The sequence below is a fragment of the Apis florea genome, unplaced genomic scaffold, assembly GCF_048593485.1.
Source record: "Apis florea isolate Af1SG1 unplaced genomic scaffold, ASM4859348v1 contig_3803_pilon, whole genome shotgun sequence".
NCBI lineage: Eukaryota > Metazoa > Arthropoda > Insecta > Hymenoptera > Apidae > Apis > Apis florea.
Window position 1 is genome coordinate 1,722,513 of NW_028256864.1, and position 27,962 is coordinate 1,750,474.

General features: G+C 36.7%; 1 protein-coding gene across 3 annotated transcripts in view; it reads left to right on the forward strand.

Annotated features, from left to right (window-relative positions):
- LOC100870004 (protein Skeletor, isoforms B/C) overlaps positions 1-27,725 on the forward strand; it is a 58,776-nt gene extending 31,051 nt beyond the window's left edge. For all 3 annotated transcript variants that reach the window (XM_086916677.1, XM_012492598.3, XM_086916676.1), the window contains 9 exons: positions 5,457-5,682; positions 6,603-6,714; positions 24,064-24,302; positions 24,376-24,556; positions 25,057-25,429; positions 26,065-26,385; positions 26,547-26,670; positions 26,912-27,203; positions 27,384-27,725. In XM_086916677.1, the coding sequence (XP_086772803.1) occupies positions 5,457-5,682; positions 6,603-6,714; positions 24,064-24,302; positions 24,376-24,556; positions 25,057-25,429; positions 26,065-26,385; positions 26,547-26,670; positions 26,912-27,203; positions 27,384-27,500 (1,985 nt within the window). In that variant the 3' untranslated portion in view covers positions 27,501-27,725. The remainder of the gene's footprint in view (positions 1-5,456; positions 5,683-6,602; positions 6,715-24,063; positions 24,303-24,375; positions 24,557-25,056; positions 25,430-26,064; positions 26,386-26,546; positions 26,671-26,911; positions 27,204-27,383) is intronic.
- The last annotated feature ends 237 nt before the right edge of the window (positions 27,726-27,962 follow it).

Genomic DNA, 27,962 nt, shown 5'->3' on the forward strand with positions numbered 1-27,962 from the left:
TCTCGTGGCGCGAACGGTATCGCAAGATAACGAGTGAATTTTTTTACGACCATCCTCATTAAACCGTGTGCCCGGAGGCGAACGGTGAATCCGTTGAATCCGATCGAAAGAGCAAAGACCATCGGCGAAGGTAACGAACCCTGGCGCTCCCGGCCTGGTCCAATTGTGTATTTGGAGCACATGCAATATGCTTTGTGCCACGCTGCCCCGGGGCTAAGGTATTCCCCGCAGCGGCTCATACAACCGAAGACTGACGTGTGTCGGAAGAGAGGAGAGGACTGTTCGAAGAACCTATGCACGATTCGAGGCCTCATCGACGGATAGGAGGGGTTAAGGGGAAGGGGCGGGCGAAGGGAAGATGCGCGATGTTTACTCGGCTCAAATGTTGACCGTGCTCCCTTCACCAGTCTCGGATCATATCCTGCTTTCAGACGAATCTCTCGAGGCGTGTAGTCGGCGACCACGTTAAGGTGTCGCTAAGGATTTATCAACTGTGGGTACAGACGGTTCTTCGCTTTTATCGATCGAGTACGATTTTTAAGCGCGCAAATTAAGTAGAAGTTAAGGAACGTTAAAGGGAAAAACAAGTGTTGGAAGAGATATGGTTCTCATTTCTTTTCAATAAAATTTAGATAGAGTTTATATAAACCTGTGGAAAGACCATTTGATTTTCTCCAAAGATAAAAAATTGTATTGCGAAGGAATTTCTCAAACACAATGATTGCTTAATGCTTAATGAATTCGTTTTTTGTTTTCGTTTTTATTTTTTATCAGATCTATTTTCTATTGTATTATATTTTAAGAAATATATATATATATATATATATATGGATTATTTCATACAATATTTATTTATTAACATTTTTCGAATCTTTGTTTAAGCAATAAATACTATATAATATATAATTTGAAATTTGTAGATTTATTTACATTTACAGATTAAGATAAAAATTATCATAAAATATATTCTTTGATACTCTATCACTTATAGAAATTAGCGTGAATAATTTTCTCAAAATTGATCGATTATCTACATCTATGTTTTTGATTATTCAAATTGCAAATGATCCACCATCCATCGCGCTACTAAATTTCATTCAAAATCGGACAGGAGCCACATCCGAGGCTCTCAAATACGAGAGCCAAGTCGCGTGAAGGAGCAACGCTTCCACCCGTTGTTTAAAGTAGCGCCCTGTCGTTGGCGAGTCGTATTGCGTTAATTTGTCCCGGTGATTATGGATCCATTAGCGTGGCAGCCAACAAATAGCACGGTACAATCCAATAACCGTAGCGGCCCATAATAAAAGGGGAGGCAGTTTAAGCACCAGTCGGGGGTAGTTTAGGTGGCGCGTAGGCACGCACCCACATACTCTCTCTCTATCCTCGTGAGCGTGCTAGTATACGCTTGTGTTTACTAATAGATGTTCCACTCTCTCTCTCTCTCTCTCTCTCTCGTTCTTCCCATTCCTCGTTCTTTTCTCCTTTTCGCATCACGTGTTCCCACGTTTTGCCTTCTCCTTCCGCCCACACCATTCCATGCCCGATTTCGTACGCATTGCTGCGAGCACGAGGGTTGACATCCCCCAATACCGGCCGAGATAGCGATCACCGCGTTCATTGTCGCATCACCATAATATCCAGCTGTACCGATGGGGTGTGGAGACGACAACGACCACGACGTGGAGAAGGATAGATACGAGAAGAGCGTAACCGTCGTCGTCGTTCACCAATACAACCGACGTGCGGACGGAGTGAATGAGTGGGGAGGGGAGGGGAGAGAGGGCGGGCGGGCTAAAAGCCTCGAGTCTGCATTTCGGTTCTGAACACCGGCGCGCCAACGACGTGTTAATTATCTCGGTGGTGGCGCTGGTGTTTCGTGCGGAACAAAAATTACGGACGGTTAAGTCGGACGTTCGATGAGAATTAATTGGAGACGAAGCTGTGAAAGGTTGTATATATATATATATACGAGGTTATATAGTAATACGAAAGTAGGATTTAATCGAGGTATCGGTCCATTATTTAACCGAATTACGAGATATTATTATTGCATTATCCGACGTTCGGTAATATTTAATTTATCTCGAAACGTCCGTGTGTATGAATATTAGAAATTACGTTTAATATCGAATTATTATTGCGCAATGGGCGGAAGATTGATGCGTAACGATAATAAATAAAGCCTTTGGCTGTACCCGTTTATAATATTATTAGCGGTATGGAATGGAATTGATGGAATATAATAGGAGAGATTCTGTTCTCTGATTAAAAAGGCGAGACGATTTCAGATTTTGCCGCCTTCCAAGTTTCGCTGGATCGAATATCGAGTCCAGCAGGGAATATAAGCGATACCCCGATGATAAATTTAATACTACGGGTTATTTTTCATCAGATTGAATTCGATTATTTAAAATGTCAAATTGTTTATTACCTTTTGACGGTAGTTTTGGCTGGTCTCGACGAGAGAGCGATTCATGTATTTGTTAAAAAAAATATACGCGTAAACACGGTAAAAAAAAGGAGTGTGTGTGAGTATGGCCTAAATCCAAAATTCCGATCGAACTATTAAGCCGATTGCGACGAGATTTGAAGAGAAATTCATGCATTCGCCGCGCGTGGAATAAAAAGATTTGCAGAGTATCAGTTTTTCGGTCGAAAAAAAAAAAAAATATATATATCAACGACCGAAACCACTTTCTAGCTCTAGTCGCGAAATTCATACAATCGTGCAATGATAAAACATTATAAAACTATATAAAAAAAAGGGCAAACGGTATTATTGTCATTGAAATTTAATAATACAAATAAAATAAAAGTATGAATAATAGTAATACAAAATTAAGGGACAATAATAAGAGTTTATAATTTCCAAGTATTGTCTGTAAGATTGACAAATAAGCAGAGCTGTGTGAAAATTGAAACGAGTTAATAGAGATACTAAAAGATTTGAAAATTATTTAATATACGAATCGTTGATAAATAATAGTTATTTGTTATTCAACTATTATTTTTTTATATTTCAATGAAATATTCATCTCAAAATAGTATTTGAGATGGTAATAGATATCATCCTCTATTTACGTCTCGCTTTGCTTAACGCAAATTTTCAATTGCTTATAATAATTAATAAATGATTTTCAATCGATATTTTCGTATATCAATTTTTGCGTTCGTTCTCTAGAATCAATTCTTTAAACGTTTTCCATAAATATATTAAACACCATGTATTTATGGAAAAACAAAATAATTTATGAAAAACTATGTGTAGCACTCTTCAATATCCCACCAATTTTACCGAATAATTTATAATCATAAAAAAATGATATCGAAAGCCGCCATGTTGAATAGGTACCGTCGATCTTTCGGAATAACATTTGATCTCTACAAAAATATGTATGCATAAAAGAGGCAATCCGAAGGAACGTCAACCATTGACTATTCTTCGACTTCGAATCGAAAGTATTTTGCTTCCGAAGATGGTCCTTTCCCACTTTTATCTTCCATTTGCTATTTTATCAATACAAGAGAAAGAACGAAGTGTGCGACTGAAAAATTTTTTTACAATTCTCTTATTACAATTGTAACCCGATATTATCTAATTTTGTTGATTCGAGAAATGAAAAATCGAAAAAAATGAATTGGTTCATAATTCACAAAGGTGAATATGTGATTCTTAACCGGTCTCAATGTCTCAAAATTATGAGAATGATGCCAACTATTTTATATAATTTTTATATAATTTCTAATAAAAAATATATTATTAACTTTACGATGGAACGACGAATTTTAATTTTCTCGACGATTAGTTGTGAAAAATGTTATTAAATTATTAACGAAGAAAAAAAGCGTCAATTTTTTTGGTTTCTATCCATTATATCCTTTTTCACGTTATTTATAAATTCGCCCTGTTAACGATTTAAACGAAAAGCAAATAAGCAAATACACACGCGACGAGGAAAAATTCGCCGGGCACAAATTGAATTTCTCCTTTGCGAGAATTGTACGATCGTTCGATGGGTGGCAATAAAAAAAGGAGGGGGGGAATAAATCCATCGCGAGCAATCTCGCGGAATCCCTCGATCCCGGGCTTCACACTGTTAAACGGAACCGCTAATCTAAAGGAGGGGAGGGAGAGGCGTTTCAAGACGATTCCCCTCGCGCCGTTACAAACCATCCCGATGATCTTCACCGCCGCCTCTCTCTTCCGATCTATCCTGCTCGCCCGACTTTATGGGGCCTGTCGAGCAAATGAAATGAAATTCATGCAAATCGCGGCGCAGCCGACCGGTCCACCGGCGCTTTTGTATCGGGGCGGTGATGCGTCCAACCTATATCACGAGGGTGAAACCGTGCTTCCCCCTTCTGCAGCCGCGAGCGTAGCACGCCTCAAACGAGGCCTCGACCACATCTTTTCACGGTCTCATTCAGAGTCAGAGTCAATTTCGTCCCCGGCGTTTGTAAATATCTGAAAAAAAAAAAAAAATAACAAAATTAAACGAAAGCGTGCAAAAATAGTTTTATAATATTTATTCTTTTGATAAATTATATAATTGATATTTAAGAGGAAAATCAATCGTGTGGATAAATATGGATTGAGATTTGTAAGAACTTTGTGATATATAAAAAAATTTTAAATAAAAATTGAATGTATATTATGCGGCAGATGCTTGTGAATGAACGTACGAAGATCAACTTTGTTTATTCAAGTAGAATTATATATGTTTTTTAACGGAATAGTCGGTGCAACTCGTATAAAGATCTTTCTTTGCGATTAATCGAATTCTAATCCGATCTATCGCATCATAATCTTTCGACATAAAAAATAAATTCATAAAAGTATAAAAGACAGATTTTCAAATGCGAATTCTTAATTTTGTATTCCGTGAATTACGGATCAAATTTGTATATTTTTCACAATTCAATTTAAATTTACATTACAAATGTCTATTCATCGGTAATACATTTGATCAAATGACAAAAATAAATTGATCGCTCACGATACTTTATTGTTACATACACGTTTAACTTGTCGTCCAATTAATTTAAGAAATTAAATCTAAGATAAAAATTATCACATTAAGAATGATAAGCATAAAATTTTATCAATTCACACATATTATTATACATTTGTATCTCATACTGTTTTACAGTATCACAAAAGATCAATCTTTAATATTTCTTCTCAGATATTCGAAAATTTCCGATCAATTCTCTGCTAAAAAATATACCCCATGTACAACATACAGATCTTGACAATGGAAAAAAAAAAAAAAAAAAAAATGAATCTCAACAAAAGATCTCCTGCTAGTTTACTGCTTGAATATTTTCCTTCGCGTAATCCACCCAATATCTCCAATGCTCTAAGTATATATTTGAATTGCAAAGAAAGCGTTGAATTTAATTTCTAATATCTCTAACTGTTGGCCTCTAATTAATTATTGCCCGTTGTCCCGTAGGCCACGCCAACAATGGACCCAATTACTACGGAAAATTTATCGGAAAACTGAAGAACTACGCGCATGGAATCAAAGGGGACGTATACGCGGTGGACGACACGACGATATTCATAAAAGGATTCTGCTACGATGGGACCGGACCGGACGCTTATTTCTGGGTTGGGAACACTTCGACGCCCACGCCACAGGGATACATCGTCCCGTATCCGGAAATGGAGAAGATCAGGTAGGAAGAGAATTCTTTTCACCGCCTTTCGCCGATATACTCTCGTTATACCCTCTCGAATTTCCATTTCGCCGCCTCTCTTCTCACTTTTTCGTGGCCTGCGAATCGAGTAAACGCGCGAAGAGAAACGTAAAAAAGAAAAAAAAAAAAAAAAATGGCGGAGTTGCGGCCAGGGTTGACGCGCGATGGAAACGTCGAAGGGGATAGGAAAGTAGGAGGGGCGGGGGTGGCTGTTGGACGTAAGCGGCATAACCATAAGGGATGAAATGAAACTCAAAGAGGTTGTTGTGTGTGCTTCGATGGGGCGGCCGAAGAGGGTGGGATGAAAAGAGAGGAAAGGGCGGGAGAACGGGATTGCGGGGGTGCAGTTAATAAAACGGGAATTATACAGCGATCTCGTTCGGATTTCGTTCGCGCGAGCACTTTATTACGTTTCCACTCGCCACTCTCTGTGCTCACTCGTCGTGAAATTCGATGGAAGACGCGGTAAACAAGACGTCTAAGACCGGCCTCTTCTTCCACTCCCCTTCGAGCGAGTCTTTTTAAGAGATAGCCGCGTACAATAATGATGTCTCGTTCCAACTGAGCGATCCAATTGGGCAGAGAGATTATTAGAGGAAGATGGTATTAGAAGTATATTTGTTCCTGTCCCACCAGAGCGTCGCTCCAGCGTCTCTATGCTCGAATACGATCGATACATTGGTTGTTTGCCAAAATCGTCGACGCGTTTCCCCGACCAATCGATCTAGCCGGGTTGAAAAACTGGTCAGCGGGAAATGCGGTATTATTAGAATAGTTACGAGCACAATGGTGCGCACACGCCTATAGGCTCTTCAAGCCTATTTTTTTTTTCTCTTTTTTTTCTTTCTTTCTTTCTTTCTTTTTTTTTTTTCTCTTCTTGTTATACTCTGTCTACACAGGGACCCGGTGGTGCTCCAATCGTACAACTACACAGACATCATTCTGAAGCTGCCCGATGGGAAACGGATACGGGACATCAAATGGCTGAGCGTTTGGTGTCGTCGATTTACAGTGAGTGAACATTTCGAATATATTTCTTTCCTTTCTTCTCTTTATACTCTCCACGGTATGGAATAGAACAGATGCGAATCTGTCTGATGATAAGTTCGTGTAAGATTTAATTTTTTTTACTACAGCTATACTATATTCGGTTACTTTTAAGCTTTCGTGAAAAATAGCGATGAAAACTTATTTCGTATCTTTGATATTGTATTCGTTAAGCGTTACGTTGTTTCCAAAACTTTGTGTAAGACGTTATTTCATTCCACTTATATTGATTTATTGTGGGATCGTTTTTTTTTTTTTTTTTTGAAATGGAAAAATCAATTGAATTATTTTTCAATTGTAGAGAAAGGATTTTGTTTCTTTGTACTGATTCTTAATATTTCAACAAAAATGAAATTCTTACATTTGTAAAACTTCAAAATATCAAAGTATACGAATGATGTATAAATAATATAATTCATAATTGTCAGAAAGATTCTATACCAGAGAATATAACGAAATTGCTTCGAAAATATATTTTTAAATATTACAATTGAAATTAACTAATTCCCTGTATGAATGAATTATTGAAATGAAAGTATATTATTTAATCATTTGAAAATTCATTGATTGCTGTATGATTTTAATTTTTTCACAATGAAAAACTTAAAACTCGAAACCTCTCTCTCATTACATTTACATCGCATTAATGAAATTTAGATTCATTATTCGATCTTTTTGCTAGCTACATTCAGAGTGCGTATCCCTAACTTTAACTCTCTCCTCCCCTGTCTCGTGGCGATACCAACGACAATCCTCTCGTGCACGGCATTTCCAATAAATTTGTACGACATACGTCGCTTGGCCGCGAAGTAGAGGAAAACGGCGAACGCGGGGGCCACCCCGTGGCGCCGCGTTTTATTCGAAACCCTACGATGCGCGGAGAATGGAGATAACTTGATTTTTTGAGAAGGCCCGCCCTATCGGACGTGCATTCGTGGTCAATGGTGCGTGTTAGATGGATACGGAAGCCGAGATCAGGGGCGTGCACACACACAACGGAACAACGCGCCTAAGCGTGCATTTAAGTCGTTCCATCCCCTGCCCTCTATTTTTTCCGCCCGGTTTAGGAGCTCGGGCCGAGCAGCACGGCGTTAATCGCGTGATCTTTCACGATTCACGAGTCAAATGGAAGTACGGTCGAGTGGATCTCGATGATCTTGCGATTTAATTATAATTATTTTTGTATTTTAAGGGGGAGTGCAATTGTTTGATACAATTGGAGAAAGATAGGTTTTCGAGGAATGTTTTGAATCATTAAAATTTATAAATTTCTTTTTTTATAAACATGTAGGTTATGTCTATACGTTGAAACGAATGATATTGGTAAACCGATAACGAACACACGTTGAAGAAAACTTATAAAATCGTTCGATCGTGTTTGGGTAATTTAAAAAATATCCCATATTTTTAATATTTCGATATTCATGGTAGGATATTTTTCAAATAACTATAAATAAATATAAATAAATACAGCGGGGGCTATTAATATCCCAGTTTATAATTAAATATCTTAATTAATTTATTTTTTTAATTTCGCTAATTTTGTATCATTTTGTATCAACAGGTGAAACAATTTTTCCACAATTTTTTTTTAAATAAATAAAGCTTTGCTTATTGAAAAATTCTTTAAAATATTGTCATGAGTAATTTTTCATTTTAAATTTATAAAAAATACTCTTCTCCATGTCCAAATGATTTATATTCTATCAATTTTTAATTTTCCAACATCTATATAAAACGTTAATATATTCATTTTTGAAAGACTTAAAAAAGTCAAAGTGAGATTTATTCATTTTAATACAAGAATCAAAATTATACCAATACTTTTGAAAAAAAAAATTGTAGCTAGTCACGATCTCTCATATTTCACCTCAAAGGATATATACATTGAACGCATATTAATTTATAACAATATATAACAAAGGAACAATGGTGCAATTTTACAAATTCATTCACACCTTCTCACTTTTTTGCCAAACCGAAAAGGTGTACAAAGCCAAAGAGGAACAGATCTATCCATTTTTCCATTCGATCCACCCTTTTGCACCCCACCCACTCGCTTAGCCAGAAATCCAGAACGACGGTCCGGCCGGGCTTTAGCCAGTATCGCTTACTGGAAATTTTCGAGGGAAAGGTTTGGAGCAGGGATATCGACGGCGGAGAGCGGAGAGCTTTTGCTCTTATATTAGGAGGGCTTTAATATCGAAGTCTGAGGGGGTGCTGCTCCCATACCGTGACAACCCTCCATCAGACACGCTCTGTCACCGCAAAACGCGCTGTCCGCCGCCTATGCTCCATTCTACAGGGTGTCCCGTTACGATACGGCCGGTAAGTGATCGCTCGAGTCTTTCGTATAAATCGATCCCTCTCTCTTTCGAGTTGAGTGCGCCGATCGGGGACGTGAGTAGAAGGCAGACCAGCCGGGGCGGGAAACACGATAAATGTACAATCGCGATTTTGCGATAGGAATATAGAAAAGAGCTCTTGTACCCCGTTTCAAATAGCACAGCTTGGAATGCGGTTTTCGAGGGTGCACGCTTTCTCTGTAACCGTGGAAACATTCGATTTCGAGAGATTATTCTTTTTTTTTTTTTTTTTTTGTTATTCACAGAGAAAGAAAATGTGCATATACGTGGGATGGAAAGGAATATTATAGGGAAAATACTTTTCTATTCGTGATTTCGATATTATGTAACAAGGATGCATATATATATATAAATCGTTGAGGTGTGAATTTAATCGATACATTTTTTCTTAGACGTAATTTTTATATTTTAATTGATTATAAATCATTAATATTAATTTTTTTAGTAAGAAATATTTTTTCAATAATTATTATTTAGAATTAGATATATAGGTTTGAAAGAATTAATAATAAATCGATTTTTTTATTTAATAATTTTATTTCTGGCCTCTATATATTTATTAATTCTTAATAATAACCTGATATATTATCAATTATTTTAGGTTGAGATGGATTAGGATTAATTTCTTATTGTTTAGTAATTTATTATATGAAAATAAAATCATTTGGATCAGGAATAGTTACAATTATTTTAAATCGATTCAGGTTTAGTAATAATAATACGTTTTCTAACTATGGAATAGATAAATTTATAATTTCTAAGAAAAAATTCTAAGAAAAAACTGAATTTGAAAATTATTATTTTCGTTATTTTTTTCCATGCTAAAGTTAAAGAATAGTTAGTTAAAAGTTAAGAGTAATTTCGGATGAAGAAATATTACGATTGATCTGATACGAATAAAGACAAAATTTAAAAATCAACGTTTCTTTAAAGATTATGATCTGAAAGATCGAGAAAAGATTCTTTTTTTTTTTTTTTCATTCAACATTAAAATATAATTTAACGAAATTACAATAACATCCTAAAAGTAGCAGCTTTTCCAATGATCATGCGCACAGCGAAAAGGTGTAAACGAACCTCGCCACCGTGCTCTTTTCAATACGATGGAAAATCTCGACGATCCCCAGAAGGGCTCTTGTTTCCCTCCGATATGCCGTTCTTCCATCTATTCGTGATTCGCTGAAGATTCGAGACGACGAGGGGGGAGGTGACCGATACGTACAACAGCAGGGGTAGATGTAGGTTTTGCTTGGATATCTGGTAGACAGGAGCTGTCTATCAGTCGGCATACCCTCGCGATACGTGGAAGGATGTATTGTCGGAATAAGCCTTCTTCTTGTTCCGCTTTTCCTTTCCCCCTTCGGTGCGGATACATCGCAGAGGCGGTTGGGTTCCTTTTCAAAAGAACTCCTGGAGATATCCTTGCTCGATATCAAACCACCGTTCAATGGACCACTGATTCAGATAGGATTTAGCAATTTTTTTTTTTTTTTTTTTCTCCCTTTGCCGACCAACGTCCAAAACGGTCCCACCACTTTTACACGCGATTGGGGGAAGCCTTTGATTCTCGGGATTTTATCCGCGAGGCTTCCTCGAGGAATCCAAAACGGTTCAAACCGTTGATCGGTCTTTCATCTCGATATTTCCTTTTCATTCTTATTCTTCGATATATTATTTCTATTTTCTTATTACTTCTGACAGAATGAGATTCTTTCTCTAATCGTTTCGCAACTACTTATACGATCGAATATATATGAATTTTATATATCTTAGGAAAGTTCAATTGATAAATTGTGTCGAAGAGAAACGATAGTTTCATCGTGTTAGATATTGTAAGTAAGATTATTAATGGGTTAAATCATTCTTCGAAATATTAATACTGCTTTCGTTTCTTGAAATATAATTTCGTTTGAGAAAGGGCAAAAGTATTTAATATCGTTTTAAAATCAATCAAAGAGATGCACGTAAATTTTTTTTTAAGATGGATGAATTTCGTGAGATAACATAGAAAGAAAATCGGTCATTTTTATTTGCTATGAATGAGGTGTATCTCATGAATTCGAATGTTGTTCATCGAAGGCTAACATAAAATATATATATATATATATAAAAAAACGAGATATCTCGTCCGTGACATCGTACGAATAATATTGCGTCACGAAATATCTCGACTGGCATTGCACGAACGATATTGTGTCGCGAAATATATCAACTGTGGTGTCCTATAAACGATATTGTGTCATGGAATATTTTATCCATTGTTTGTTCATTAAAATATACAGTAAAAGTTGAATAAATTTATGAAATAACAGCATATATATATATAAATTAATTATGTCAAATACGATAGAATAAAATTATTCTCGAAAAAAAAAAAAAAAAAGAAAGAAAATACATGTTATATTATATTTATCTCTCGACTCTCTTTTTCTTTCATTACTCTCTTCTTATACATTTGATAAAATATAAAACCCTGATCGAATTGCGAGCCGAATTAAGGATCGATTTTATTACTCTGTGAGTGCTTGTCTCCGATTTCCAATCGGTTGTCCAACTTTCGCTATATCGAAGATATAAGTTCTCGTGATATCCAATAAGCCATTATTTGATAAAACGGTAGACGTACGATCAAAAGAATCGAAAGGAAATAAATCGCAAGAAATCTGCTCCACGTATCGTCCAGAATGTTATCTTCCGTCTGACCGTTGAACGACATGAACCACTGCGGCACGCGAGAATCAGCCAGAAATGCTTAAAGATGGGATTGCTTTATCTTTGAATCTCGTGCGCACATTAGAAAAACAATTCGTATTTTTTAGTTTTAATTTTAACTTTTATTTCCTTTATTGTTCGTTTCTTAAAGCATTCGTTATTATAATTAAGTAAATATATGTTTTTTAGCTCGAAGGAAAAAGAGATATCGAAGCGTCGTTTAATCAATTCGATATATCCCCTAAACGACAAATTATATCTCGGCGGCGCATTTAAATTATATGAGCTAGGGTATCGCTCGAACCACCGGTTTTCGGCGATGGTTGTGTTTTAACCGGAAGAAGAAAGGGTCGTCCTGTGGGCGTGTCACGGCATTTGCATTTGAATCCTCCGTCTCTTTCCCCGAACACAGGAGTTAATTAAACGCCTTATAGTTTTCGGGGTGGGATGACGAAGTACGACTGCTCGTGGCACCAAGTGGACGATCCTAGAGAATGTCAATTAATAACCGTTTCAAACGGATTCTAAACACGACGACGACTTGTCTTTCCTTTCCAAAATAGAATTCTCATTAACATTTTCCTATGTTACACGTCCATGACGAATATTTTCAATGTGCGTATGCGTTTATTTTAAAAAAAATATCGTCATAGATTACGCGGTCTTCGCGAGGGAAAAAACGTGTGCGGAACAGAAAGGCGAAAACATGAGCGAAAGCTCTCATATAAATCGTTTGCATTGACAGTATTTATTGTGCCGGAGCGGCGAATGATTTCCAGTCACGTTGAAGGACTTCTCGGAAAACACTCCATGGCATTCCCGTTTCGCTCTTTCCAGCCGGTCGACGCTAATCGTCGATCGGAAACCGGTAATATCGTCTCCAAATATTTTATAGCTGACACGATCGTTGATGGTGCAAAAAAAAAAAAAAAGAAAAAAGAAGAAGAAGAACAAACAAAAAAATATTCGTAAACATTCGAGACGATACATTTCCCGATTTTCTCCCGTGAAACGATCAAAATATTTTGATGCTTACTTTTAATCGCATTCGCTCTTAGAGATTAAAACAGGAAAAAACGAAGATAGAACAACTTGTTTCTATTAAACTCGAAAAATTCCACTTATGAAGTTCGTTGAAAAAAATGCGGAGAAACAGCAACGTAAAAAAAGAAAGAGCAAAAAATGTTCCGTTTAAATTTCATTCGTGAGAATAGTTGAAAAAAAAAAAAAAATTCGAATTTAACCACCAGAGTAAACTAAAATTTCTTTTTTTTTTTTTTTTTTCCTTAAGGATTATTTCCCACTTGTTTCTTCATTAACGATACATCAACCACTCGTTAAAATTCTATATTCTGCCTGACTGGCTGAGCTTGGTGATTAAATTATGGTAATGCTGGACCGGCCCGAGTCCATTCACGAAACCATTTTTAAACTCGTCGAGTTATTGTTTTGTAAAAAGTTGTAAGTTGTGAATTGGATCGGGCCCATCACTAGTCCTGGGTAAAATTGTTGCGCATGGGCAGAGAGCGGCACGCCGGGTCGATGTTGGCCGGGGCTGGCTGACTGGCTGCCGGCTGCTAGCAGACGATACTCTCCCCTTTCTCTTCGTCTCTATCTTCCCACCCTTCTGCCCTCTCTCCTCCTCCTCCCTCTCTCCCTCTTCACTTCTATCCTAAGTCTAACCTTTCTCTGTCCTCGTTCCCTCCAAAATTCTTGCCTCTCCATCCTCGTCGCCTCTCTATTCTCGCGCTCGCTTCCGCTTCCTCCCTTTATACCGCTCTATCTGCAAAGACCTTCCCCCACCCCTCCTCCTCGTTTCTTCTTCTTCTTTTTACCCTTTTTTTTTTTTTTTTTTTTTTTTTTTTTGGAAAAATTATTTAGTTTCGTCGTTAGTTTTCATTCCCATTCACAGATTTGTCCCTCTGTGAACCTCAATTCCTTCATTCTCACCCATTGTTCCCCGCAATTTTCTTATCGTCGCAATTTCTTTCCTTTCGCCGTTTCTTTTTTCGTTTTCTTTTCTCTTCCTTTTCTTTTTCCTCTTCTTCCTTCTCCATTTTTTTCTCGATAGTTTCGGTGATTACGAATGGTCATTACCCCCCTCGTTACGTCTCGAGAACCACGTCTTCCACTTCGGCTTCAAAGAGCCGCCATTTTGAGAATGAGCGTTGGCCGATGGCTAACGCTCAGACTTCGGGAGGAGGTATCCCGCTTTTGACGAGATCGAAAATACTTTCGATCGAGGCTTGGAAAAGAAGCGACGACTCTTTGAATTTTAAAGGGACAATGCCGCGGCATAGCTAACAAGGATTTTTCCAACGGCAGAAATGGGGGGGGAGGGGGGGTGAAAAGCTTTTTTGTTAATCCTCGTTTTTAAAAGTGGACTATCGATGCTGATTGATAAAAAGCGGTAAACGATATCAAAGGGATTAAAAGAGTTGAATAAATTCCATTCTGATTTCTTATTCTCTCTCTCTCTCTCTCTCTCTCTCTCTCTCTCTCTCTCTCTTTCACAGTTGTAATTATGAGAAGCACTCCCCCCCCCCCTCCAGATTAAAACAATCAATCATAACAATCTTCTATTCTATTTAATAATGTACAAGATATTTTATATTTTATATCTTCCATTGTAATTATAAAAGTAGGAGGATAAAGAACAGTTTATGGAATGGAAAATAGAAAAAAAAAAAATTTTATATAGAATTTGTCTAAAAACGCGTTTTTTTATAATTACAATAGAATATAAAGAGTTTTATTTTTTATTTCTATGTTGTTTCTTAAAATTTATGAAAATTGCTTGAAATATTTAAATTTTCATTTTGAAATAAAATTTCGTATTCTCTAATTCATTACTATATTCATATATGTGTCTATAATTTTAAATATTGAAATTTTTACAAACTTTACAAACATTTGTTTTTATTATCTGATAAAAATGAGAGCAACGAGGAAAAGAGAGATAATTTTATATAATCAAAAGTGAGTAAAAATATATTTTTTTTCGTTTGAAGCTTAGTTTATCGAGAAAATCAAATAAAGTAATCAAGTGAAATATTTTTCAAAATGAATTTTGACTAATTCACGAATTTGAACACGAGTGGATTATTGTCAAGAGAAGAGATATTCTATACACAAGATAATTGACTCAACGAATTTTCAAATTCGATTTTATGGAAAACGAGTATTATTTAAATAAAAAAGAAATCGATTATTTATCCAGCCAAGAATGAATCAAATTTATCTTACCACTTGGACAATTTTCAAAATGATTTTTTCGAATCGAAGCTTCAGACTAATAAAATTTTATGTCATATTTTCGATTCACGTAGTTGAATCCAATTTCCAAAATCCAAAACTCTGTAAAACAGGTTTTTCCCTTACTTCTTTTACCCGTCGATTACGTTTCTGCAATTTGGCCAAAAGCGTTCGAAACACTCCGTATATGTGAATAATACGAGGAATCACCACAACGAATATTTTCCACATTTACAACGAGAGGTCGCTACCATTTTTTAGAGAAGAAAAACTCGTATTTAATCGCGTAACTCATCGCGGATCGTGGTGTGTACCGTAACAGGACGCCATTTTGAAGCCACCCCAAAGCTTCGCACACATTTCAAAGCAGCCGCAACGGGTGCATCAGGTGCACGAGGGTGTTGCAACCGCGCATATAAGGCCATACACACACACACACACACACACACGGCATATACGGTGTGGCAAGCGCCGCTGGAACCTCGCCAGAACTATAAAATTACCCTTCCTGAGCTCTGAAAAAAACGAACGTACGCCATCGAATTTTTAACACCGCGACCCGTTAATCGACCAACTTCGCCTTCTACCTCCCCCCCTCCGCAAACCACAGATACATCATAGAGATAGAGTATATTAACGAGGATGGGGGAGGGGGGAGGGAGAATCGCGAGTTTAAAAAAAAAAGAAACTCGAGAAACTGTTAAGCAAAATTAACACGAAACACCCGACCGGACTTTTCCACTGTCTAAGTAACCCCCCCCCCCCCCTCCCTCTGTCGGCTTTGGGGGAGGAGGGGGATGGTCGAGCGTGCATTTCCTCGGTGAATATGAACACATAGTAGCTGCGCAGGCAGCATTCGGATACACATAAGTGGTCGAGTACACACGAGTAGACGGGGAAATGAAATACTGGGCAGAGTGGTTGGCTGGCGATGGTGCGGAAGGAGAGCGCGGGTTGGTGAAAACGGGAGAAACAAAATGAATGCGAACGAGGCGAAGTGGAACGAAGTTAGTATCTCCGCGTCTGACCACCAACGTGCTTCAACAAAAGTTAAAACATTTTTCGAGTTTTCGAGCCAAGCCAAGAACTCTCTCTCTCTCTCTCTCTCTCTCTCTCTCTCTCTCTTACCTCGTTTCTCTTTCACTCTCCTCTCCTCTCTTTCTTCTTAATAATTTTCTTCTCGCTTTTCTTCCTTTAATAACTTTCAACCTCTCTCTCGTCTTCTCCACCCACCGCACCGTCTTCCTTCTCCCCTTCCTCTCTCTCTCTCTCTTCCCTCCCTTTCCCCACTCATTCATCCCGCGGCCTCTCTCTCTCTCTCTTTCTGACCGATCTCTCTTTCGCACCCTCTGTCATCCGCTTCCCCTCTATATACATCTTTCTCGCTCGCCGACACGCCGATTGGACGGGAGCTTGCGAAAGTTCCAGGTATTCCGGAGGACCGCCCACCGGTGGTGGTCCTCCTGCTGCCGGGAAAGTTTCGTCATTCCAGTGGAGGATAGGGAGGATGCTGATGTTGCTCCGCCGGTGACGCTTGTATACCTTGGCAATTGCTCGCTCCTATTCAGAAATCACGCGACCAGCCACTTTCTGATAACCCACGGAGGAGGTGTAATTAAATTTCCGAAGAGTTTCGAAGAAGGCGGAAGAGTGAACGTCGACCGCCAGTCTTTTTTTGCACGTTAAAAAAAAAAAAAAAAAAAAAAAGAGAGGAAAAGAGGAGAGGAAGAAGAGAATTGGAGAAGCAATGTTGATTATACTCGTTGGTAAACGTGGAGTGGATATCAATCCCGAGGCGGTGCGGCGTTGGAAAGAAGTTGGAAGTGACGCGAGAAATCCGTGTAATTAGACCGGTGGAACGGGTATTTAACGGGAGCTTATCCTCCGGTTAGTATAAAGTTTCGGTTAAAAAAAAGTTCCATTAAATCCGCCGGCTAAGATATAGAGGAATTACGAGGAGGGTGGCTCTTTTAATTTATCACCTACTTAAAGTCCAACGGGCGCCGAAAACGAGTCCTTTTTGAGCCCGATTTCCAAGGTTCGACCGAATTGCTTGGAATTTTCAGCGAAAACGCGATCGAGATACATCGTCGATCGAGCTGATCTTTTCTTCTTTCCAAACGATCCTATTTTTACGAAGTATTTTCTTTAGAATATCGTATTTTAAAATTCCATTCGCTTTCTCTAAAAAAATATTTATGCATCAAAATTTTGCAAATACAATATTTAATGAATTAATGGAATCATATCGATAGAATGGTAATACAAGTATACAAAAAGTATCATATTTATAGATATATTATAAGATCTCCAATTAAATGTTTATTCATTCTGATTCTTTTGTATCGAAGATGATACATTTTCGATACAGAAAATAAGTGACGCTCGATTTTCGATTAGCGAAACGGTTGAACAGGAGGTTTCCAGCGCAGACGATAACTGCGTTATCAATTTAATCGTCTGTTGTCAAGAGACAACCTTGAACGATAATCACGGAAGACTAGAATTCCTGGCTCGGTAGCAGTAAGCTGCAACGTAATGTGGGTTTGGTCTTGTTTGATGGAGAACATAAGGGATGTTGGTATCGAGCCTAACAAGGCTCGATGTCTCAATTTCCGTAAGAACGTACGCCTCGCAACAGGGGGTGTCCAATGTGAAGGGGAACGTGTGCCTGACTGGTGACGATACGGGGCTGATAAGGTGTTAAAAATAATATACAATTATGACCTGTCCTTTAGATCCAGATGAATCATCCGTTCCATTTTCTCTTTGTGATTATTAATATCTCGTGCATTATAGCGAATAATTAGAGTAATAAGAGTGAAATGGCAGAAGGGAGAAAAATTAGAACCAATTTTTCTGATTCTACGTATTCTTATTTCGTAATATCCGAATTTATATTTTCCCAAATAATCAGTTATATTATTCGGATAAGTAATTTTATTTTGTAAAAAATAATATACGAATGCTTATTTTGTAAAAAAAAAAAAATACATTATAAAAAGCACTTCTGTGTTTGAAAAACGCGATTATTCATATAAGCGAAATTCAAATGATCGATAGATTTTTAACAAGATTAAAAAAAAAATTGCTTCTGAAGGTTACGAAAAATACGAGAGAGGGAAAGCAAAGGAAAAAAGACACAAAGATATTTTTCCAGCAAGAAGTATTAGATCCGTTTGTCCTTGGTTGCATAGTCGCGTCTCTTTCTCCGGAATTGTTTCTTGATGCTATCTCTGACTCTCCAGTTTGTTAGGGGGATTTATTTGATTGAATATCGACTGTTCGAGCCCCCGCCTGGGCTATAACGAGTATATCAGCATCGGCCGTATCGTATACCCCCTCCGTCCACGGGGACCGCCCCCGTGAATTGTGTTCATGGGGTGGTACGATGCGGATCTTAATCCAAATCAACTGAACGGAGACTCGATCACGTCTTTTTTTTCTTTCTTTTTTTTTTTTTTTCTAAAACAAATAGATTTACCTGCGAAAATATTATTACACAATCTTGCAAAGATCGTTTACTTTCGAAATGAGGGTACAATTGAAATTTTCGAATATTTACGAATGTCTCGAGTTTTTAAACTTTTTTTTTTTTTTTGAATGAACTTTTTGCAAACGTAAAATATTAGCATTGATATTCTTTTTTTTTACGGTTTTTTCACGTCACGTGGAAGACGGTTATTACGGTTGAGAGGTTTGTACACGGATGCGTGTATGACGCATACACAGACTTAAGGATCTTGCATAATAGAACCCGATTCGAATCTAAATCCGGGCTTACGAGATAAATAGTCTATTAGGGGCTGCACTAACCCCCGTATAAAACTTGGACCGGCCTATAACGATCAGATCAAAGGTATCGAATTGATGGGGACCCTCGTGATCATCGTATCCCGATTTATAAACTGCTGGTGTCCTTTTCCCTGCAACGAATCTATCGAAATGGTCTATCGAACGGTTTTACTCGAACTTTCTGAGTCTCGAAAATTTCATCTTTTTTTGAACGCATTGTAGAGAGATTAATAAATTAATGTTTGGAAATATCGATACGTAATGCATTTCTTGTTTTATATATGCGGAATTAATTTGTTAATTGAATTATACTTAACAAATTTAAACTTGCAAGTATTTGTTGTATTTATTATTATTGAATAATACCAAGTAGTATATTGATTAAATATTTTGAAAAATATCATATTTCACTTATTTTGTGTCCATTCATTTTATGGATATAAATGAATTTTAATGGAAATTATGTTGATTTATTTTTGCAAAAAAAGAAAAAAAGGTTAAATTGACAAATCCAATACATATCAAAGTTATATTTATATACTCTTTGCAAACGAATATCATCGGCATCAACGGCATCAAAGTTATAATTAAGCGGAATTAAATTAAATTAAATTAAATTAATAATATACACGATGCTCAATAATTACTAATAATAAAATTTCCATAAAAAAATATAAACATACTCTTCTTTATCCTAAATATTTAAGTGTTTAAATTCATAATTTCCATATTTCATATAGAAAAATGTCCATCTGTCGGGAATCAAAGTCAGATGAGTCGCCTGCAAAAGATTAAAATGAATTATATTAAAATTGTATTAAAGTGAATAATGTAGTCATAAATCAAATAATATTCCTGGTTAAATGAATATCCATCACAGATTAATTTACTCTAAGAATCACCAATCTCTTTTAAGAGAACATTTCATCTATGGAGTTGAATTCTTAGCACGTATAGAAAAAAATTAAATCGAGTCCGCGTGAAAAATTTCTTCGAATTATTCAAGAAGAACATCGACATTCAAAAATTATTTTTTAACTGAAGCAATCATTACAATTTGACGAGAAATCTACTGTATATAATATTTCCATATTAAACCAAAATTGATTAAAAAAATCTTTAATCAATTACTATTATATGATATTTCATTCATTGGCAAAAGAAAATTTGTCCCAAAAGATCGGTAATCGAGAAGAAACACAAAGAAACATAATCAACATATCGAAAGTTTGTTCAAAGATCAGAAAAAAAAAGGGTTAAAAATTATACATTTCTAAAGTGAACAGTTCAACTACGTAAGAAACTATGGAATAAGATCGGCCAGATCTTGCGTTAGATCTTGGAAAAAAATGAGCAAAGATAGGTTATTCGTGCAAAAAAATATAAACGAAATCCAATAATAACCGGAATATTGCAATAAAGCGTAATATTTCAAGAAACATCGCGTGGGCGATTCCACGAAACGCAAATGAAAAAGTATTCATCCGATAAACCGGCTATTTAATGTCAAGAGTTCAGATTGAACTATCGAGACACGTGGCTCCCCGTCAAATTTGATTACTCCCCAACGTAGCAACCCACGATTTCACGATATTACAACGTAATTAATTGTATACCAAATTTTCTTTTTCTTCCCCCCCCCCCCCCTTCAATATTATTCTCCCTGTTTTTCCGCAATTTAAACAATACGAAATCAAGTGTTACGTACTTGAAGATACCCGAGTTAATCGAGAAATTAATTTATTCGTCTTCGAAAACGTGGAAACTATCGGGTGGACCAACCCTCGCGCAAGGACCAATTTTGAGCAGATCGTGCCCACTCAAAACACCATTAAGCCCGAGTTCATTGGTATCTAACATCTCTCTCTCTCTCTCTCTCTCTCACGTTCGTGTGTATATTCGGGCTACACTCGCCAAGGGTGGATATGATTGACGAGCCCTTAAACGAAATGGGATTAATGCGCGTGCAAATTTCAAACTCCATCCCTCCGTGAAGGGAAACGTCGGCCGGGCTTGGCTGATAATCATTATTATTAACGACGGTATTAGCATTCGACGAAGTGAGGACTCAAAGGGAGGCCACTCTATTTTCCGAGGATCGAAAACGGCCGGGCGACAAAGATGAGGGAAAGTTTGAGGAATCCATTTTGTTTCTAATTGACTTCGTTCGAACATCTCGAGAGACGTAGAAAGATTTAGAAATAAAAGTGCTATGCGTTAATTTGTCGATTCGAACAAGGTTCGAAAAGGCGTGTACATCCGCGGATGATTAATTTCTGAAAGGGACGCCATCTCTTCGCGATGTTGAAACGGCCGGTTAATGAAGAAGTTTTCTCTTCAGCCACCGGCCAAGGCGGAAAATTATTAATCTATCCTCGGCGTTGACTCGAGTCTTTTGAATAGAGAATTGATTTTTTCCCTTTTTTCCCTTCGCCGCGATTAATTCTTGAAACAGATTTGCCAAATATCCGAACAGTTTCATACATTACGCGATATTTGTTTGACTTTTTAATCTGATCGATTTATTATTTGCCTAAATTATTTATAAGTATATTCAGTTTAATATACATTATAATAGTTTGCAAAGTTGAATAACTCGAATAACTAGAACTCGTTACATTTTAAAAATCAATAATATCATATTAATTCATTTTAATGTATAAGTGTTATTAAATATTATATATGTGCATACATTACATGAATATGTAAAAGTATAATATTAAAATTTTATACAAGTATAAAAGAATCGTAAAGAATAAGATTATGATAAATCGTTAGATTGTAAGTCAAAAATCAAAAGGCGAATTTTAATTTCTCGAAATTTCTTTCTCGTAATGGATCAACCTTTTTGAAGGAAGGAAAAAAGTTACAAGGAGATTGGCTTCCTTTGGAAAATTTCGTGGCCAAGTTGAGAACCGGAGATTCGAAAGGCCTGATCGAGAGAGAAAAGTAAATAATTTAACGAATCGTACGACCCTGATATGGAAAACTCATATCGTCAGTTCAAGGTATCGCACGTATCGATTCCTTTGTAGACAAAAGTCTGGTTCCAAAGAACATCTCGAAACGGTGGAATCAGGCCACGTATACAGTAGCCTTGAGCGGAATATCGAAGACGTCGAAGATATTCACCGACTTTTCAATCTTCGACTCTTGGCATACTTTTCGAGAAGTCGATAAAAAGGACAATAGAAAAATAGGGACCGATAGAACTGGTTAATCGGCCCACGCCAATCACACACATAACACACGGTTACATCAGTTAATCCCATCCAAAAATTATCTTTCAATATTTCAATTAGAAATATATATTTGAGTTAAATTTATAAAAAGATTGAAATTATCGATCATGAAAATTGTGTTGTTACTTTCATGATGGAATGCTCTTCTTGCGAACGATCGCAATCAATCGTTGAATCATATTTAGAATTACGTATCTATTATGCATGTTCAATTATAATGAATTATGAAACACAAAGCATTTCTAAAAAAGATTATAACTTTTTATTCAATCCTTGGAAACAGAATATTCAATATTTTGATAAAATCGATATTTAATTGTTTTTCTTTTTTCTATTAAGCTAATAACAACGAAGAACGATTATTTTACTAAATTTTTACAACCTTTCTTTCGAATATTCTTCCTTTTTCCATTTCGAAAAAACGAGAAAAAAAACTTGTTCAATTACTCGATGAAATTAATCTTTGAAATGAAGACGGAGGAAAAAAGGAAAGACGTAAGATAAAATGGGATTGGAAAAGAGGAAGCGTGTAATATTGTATCGTGCACGCGAAATAGATTTGTCCAGGGTTGGACGGAATGAGTTGAGAAATCGTCGCGAGCGTTGAATTTTCTCCCATAAAACGTTCCCCCGAGGATAAGCAAGTAGATCACCCTGTATACGGGATGGAATCCGTTTCTCGGATTTTACGAGGTCCCGCTTGAGATCTTTTTTTTTTTTTTTCGCCTCCCCTTCACATCCCCTCTCTTTTCCTTCCTATCGTTATTCCACCTCTACACTCATCTCCGTCTCACTTATTCAGACGTTTGACGGAACTTGGAATATAAACGATCCCAAACCAAGACCCCTATTGGTACGTCAGCTTCAACTTCAGGGGAGTAAGGAATGATAGATCGACTTTTTCGACTGGCAGGGTGTAAATATGCGGCCTCTGAAAGACAACTTGATGAGACGGTTCCTGTTCGATGCCGGAAACTGCTCTCTCTCTCTCTCTCTCTCTCTCTTTATATATTTGTGTATATCTCGCTCTATCCTTCGCTTTCGACGAGGAAATCGAACCGTTCGATCCGTTCAACTTCTTCGTGAAACTTTGTCTCAAAACGTTGACTTGGGAAAAATTATGTTGGTATAAAAATTTTAAAGTTGATTAAATATTAAAGAGGAGAGAAAGAAAAGAGATGATAGAGGAGAAGATAGGAGGGTATTAAATATTCCCTTTGTTTTTTGATCTGAGGAATCTTTTTTTTAGAATTGCTATAAAAATAATTAAGAAAATTTCTAATATATATATATATGTGTGTGTGAGTGTTTCAAACTTTAAGAAATTTACCTTTGAATTTTTTACCGTGAAGCAGTGTTAAATCGTTGATGAAAGAATTAACATTTATGCTATAAGAATATCAATTATATAATAACATGATCGTAATTTATTTTGTTTTATAATTTTTTCAAGCTTCCCTTTCCCTTTCCTTTCAACTTTTCTCTTGGCATTTTTTATTTAAATAAATAATTAAAATTCATTTTGTTTTGTTTAATCAATTTATCAATTTACTCTTTCTCGATAATCGATTATATATATATATATATATATTGTCATACAATATTATTGAAAATATTCAAATTCTCATTAATATTTTGCAACTACAATTATTAATTTATATTTTTTGATTCTTAAATGAAAAAAATATCGCGAGAAACGACTTACAAAAGATTACAACAATATAATAATCACTTCATTTTACTCAAATTTTAATTATTAATTACAAATCTCTGTACCGTAATCATAATCATATTTCTATCGTATCAATTCTATAGAAATTTCCACGAAAGATAAATTCGTCGCCGTTGACAGTGTTCGACATTTTTAATTCTCTATAATCGAACCAATAATAACAATAATAATCCGAAAAAGGATCGAAGGCGTAATTTTTAATCAATCGTAGGTGAACTTCGGCGACGTGTTCATCCCGGCAAATTTAAAAGTGCCGAAGGCAAGGGTGCTGCCAGAATTCTCGAGGCTGGCCCACGGTCTCCGTAGCGGGAACATCACCATTCTAGATAGCAAAACTTTTTACATTCCGAATCTGCATTACGATGGTGCCGGGCCGGACGCCTACTTCTGGGTCGGGAACGGGTCAGAGCCTACCACGTTTGGTATCAAAGTGCCAAACGAGAGGAAAAGGTGGGTTCTTCCGTTTTTGAATTCACGAGAAGAATCAGAGAGCAAAGAAAAAAAAATTTTTTCCCCTCTACAGTTTGGCACCGTTGAAGGGCTATCAAGGAGAGGACATCGAAATCGTTTTGCCGGGCAACTTGACGGTGCACGACATCGACTGGTTGTCGGTATGGTGCGTGCAATACAAGCACAACTTCGGGCATGTACTGATACCCAAGGACCTCGATGTTCCGCCTGCTCTTGGACAGACCAAAATTACGGTAACTGAAAACCGATGTTCAAGATCGAACGAGATTCCATTTTGTAGTATTCATGCATCTCTTAACCCTTTCGCTACCAAGGACGAGATATCTCGCCCGTGGATCTCTCTCTCTCTCTGTGAAATTGACTTTTATCGTTACTACAGACGAGATATCCCGAGTTCCGAAATGAAAAGGCGCGCGAGATATCTCGTCCAATGGCATCTTGCGATATTTTTGTTCGACGAGATATTTCGTCGTTGGCAGGAAAGGGGTTAAAGTGTTAAAAAAAAAAAAAACTTCTCAAATTAGATACGACATTTCATTAACGAAATGTATTTTTATCGGGATAGCCGCCTTGGTGGTACGATCCTGTAAGTAACTGTAGAGTCTATCAAACAGATTTCGACGTTCGTCAGAGACAATCATTCAGTTTTTTAATTAGTTATAACGCGATCAACCGCATAAAAAGAGGAAAGGGGGAAGAAAGGAGGGCAAAAATTTGCAAATATTTTTTCCAGACAAGCAGTACACCATCACCGCCCCTGTCCAAACACGAGCTGACCAATTGCAAGGAAATGCTGGAGGGCCGTGTACAAGTGCAATGGGAGATGATAGGGGACGACATTCAGATCAGAGTGTCTGGCCGGATCAGGGAGGACCAGTACGTTGCGTTCGGTTTATCAGGCCGAGAGGGAAAGTCAGAAATGATCGGTGGCGATGTGGTGGTGGTCGCTTACAACAACAGGACCGATAAATTCATCGCCGAGGACTATTATATGTCGGATTACGCGCAGTGTGACGGGAGGAAGGGCGTGTGTCCGGACGAAAGGATTGGAGGGAAGAACGACGCTGTTCTTGTGCATGGAGAACGAAAGAACGGAGTGACGACAGGTAAACATTTTTTCATGTTTACTTGTAAATGTACGTAAAGACTTGTTGAAAAAGTGATTCATCGATTTCTAATTTCTGCAAGAGCATCGATTTTAATCTTTAAAATTATGAATCTTTTCTGTATCTCTCGAGATTCTTCGAGAATTTATTATAATCGCTTTTCAATTAAATTTATGCGATATGATCGATTAGAAAGAAAATTGTATAACTGCTTAATATACGTTGATTTCTAACTTGAAACAAGAATTTCTTAAGAAACTCTTAATTACAAACGGTTTATTTATCGTGCTGGAATTAAAAATCGATTATTTGTTTCCGTATTCTCGAATAAAGAACATTCTAACATAAATATGTTCATATAAAAAATAAAATTCCTCTTTGCACCAATTTTTCCTAGATCTTCACTTGTTTATCTTCATGGCATCACACCAAATTTCATCTCAATCGATCGCCAATGTCTTTCATAACGATATCCAAAATTTTAGATTAAATTATCGCGCATACATGAGAGACGTTTGTTTCATCGAGTAAATGCAAGATTACAAATAAAGTTGATCGGTTATCTAAATAAGTAACAAATTCTTCATTAAAGTTTTTTACCACTCGTATTTTAACATTCGTGAAAAATGTTTCAGTTACTTATATGAGACCGATGAGCACGAACGAGCCAGTGAAGGACAGAATGATCCCAAATACAGAAACGAGCGTGATCGCTGCAATAGGACCTCTGAATTTGAGAGGAGAAGCCAATGCTCATCAAAGCTTCGACAAGACGACCGAGGACATCCGTATTGATTTTACGTCGAGAAATGTGCACGAGTGTACAAATTCCCTCTACAATCTCCCGGACATGTCTGACATCAAACCCTGGCCCGTAGCCGTAATCACCAACGAAACTATGTTCAGTGCTAGGATCGGGCCTGCCGGTGGGAAAAGGGGATACACGAGAATTACAGGTAACTTTCCTCCTATCCTATAAAACTTCTTCGACCGGGGATCTTGATCCACCATCAATTTTGACAATTTTTCTTTCCTTTATCCTACTATCTTTTTTATTTTATTTACGTATTATTTATATCGTTGATCGATTATAATATCTTGATAATTAAATATATAGGACAACCTGCTTGGGGTATCGCGTGGTACATCAACGATTTGCTCATCCCAGAAATCACGGTGGAAAGAGGACAGACGTACACGTTCATAGTGGAGGGTGGGAACGATCCAGCTAATCCAGCCAGGCAAGTTGGAATTTCAAGCTAACAACAGCCCAGTTTTTTATATTCTTGATTTCACTTCGACATTCGATAACAAAACAAAATACAATTCATATATTTCGTTTATTTGATTGCAATTTCATTTCTAATTATAATTAATGCGTAAAATCAAAGGTATCATTGAATCGTTATTTTACAAAATCTTTCCTTTTCAAATTATTCAAGGAATAATCCAGTTTGTATAGAATGTATTTTATTCATTTAGGTACCATCCATTTTACATCACCAACAGTCCAGAGGGTGGATTTGGTCAAAAAACTGAGGATGAACAAAAGGCGCAAAAAGTGTTCGCAGGAGTAAAGTACGAGGATGGATATCCTTATCCAACTGCGGCTGGCCGCTATTGCGAATGGGTTCACAAGACGGTAGATATGAGTGCGGACATGGAGACTTTTGAAAATTTCTTCGAGACCCTTAGACTCGAGTGTGACAAGGGTGAACCTGCGAAACTTGTTTGGACCGTGACCGAAGATACTCCAGATTTAGTTTATTATCAGGTATTTATATTAAAATATAGTTACGTCAAATTAATGAAAAAAATTCGATAACTTATTAAAGTTATTAAAAGAATTAAAAGTTATAATGTTATTATAATTGAATTGATTGGAAGTTTAATAATATCATATAATGTATTACTAAATATGGGGCATAATATTGGAAATTTTGTTTTTCTACAGTGTTACACGCACAATAACTTGGGCTGGAAAATACACGTTGTCAACAGCGCACACACGGCCGTATTGTCGATGGTCACGACGACGTTTGTCGTTAGTATGTTAAAATTCATAAGATGAATTAACCTTCAAATATCGTTTGGCGGGGAATACGCGGGAACATGTGCGAGGATTAAATTGAAACAAAAGATGGAAAAGGATAGGAAATCGAGAGAAGAGAATAAAATTCGCGTAAAATAAGGTGGTGATAGAACAGAAAAACAAAAAAAAAAAAACAAACAAAAAGCGATTGTTAAAAATCTGCTGAACACGATACAAGGTTGTAAGAAAGTATTTAGCTCGTAAGGTTTAATCGTACGTAAAAGATTAGCAAGAATATTTTTAAGATCTATCAGATTCAATATTTCATACTATACTTATATATATATATATATATATATATATATATATATATATGTATATGTATATTTATATTTATATATACAGATACATATAATATATATATATATATACATATATATTATATACATATACATAAATACATATTAACACGGCACTTGAGGAGAACGAGATTCGAGGTGA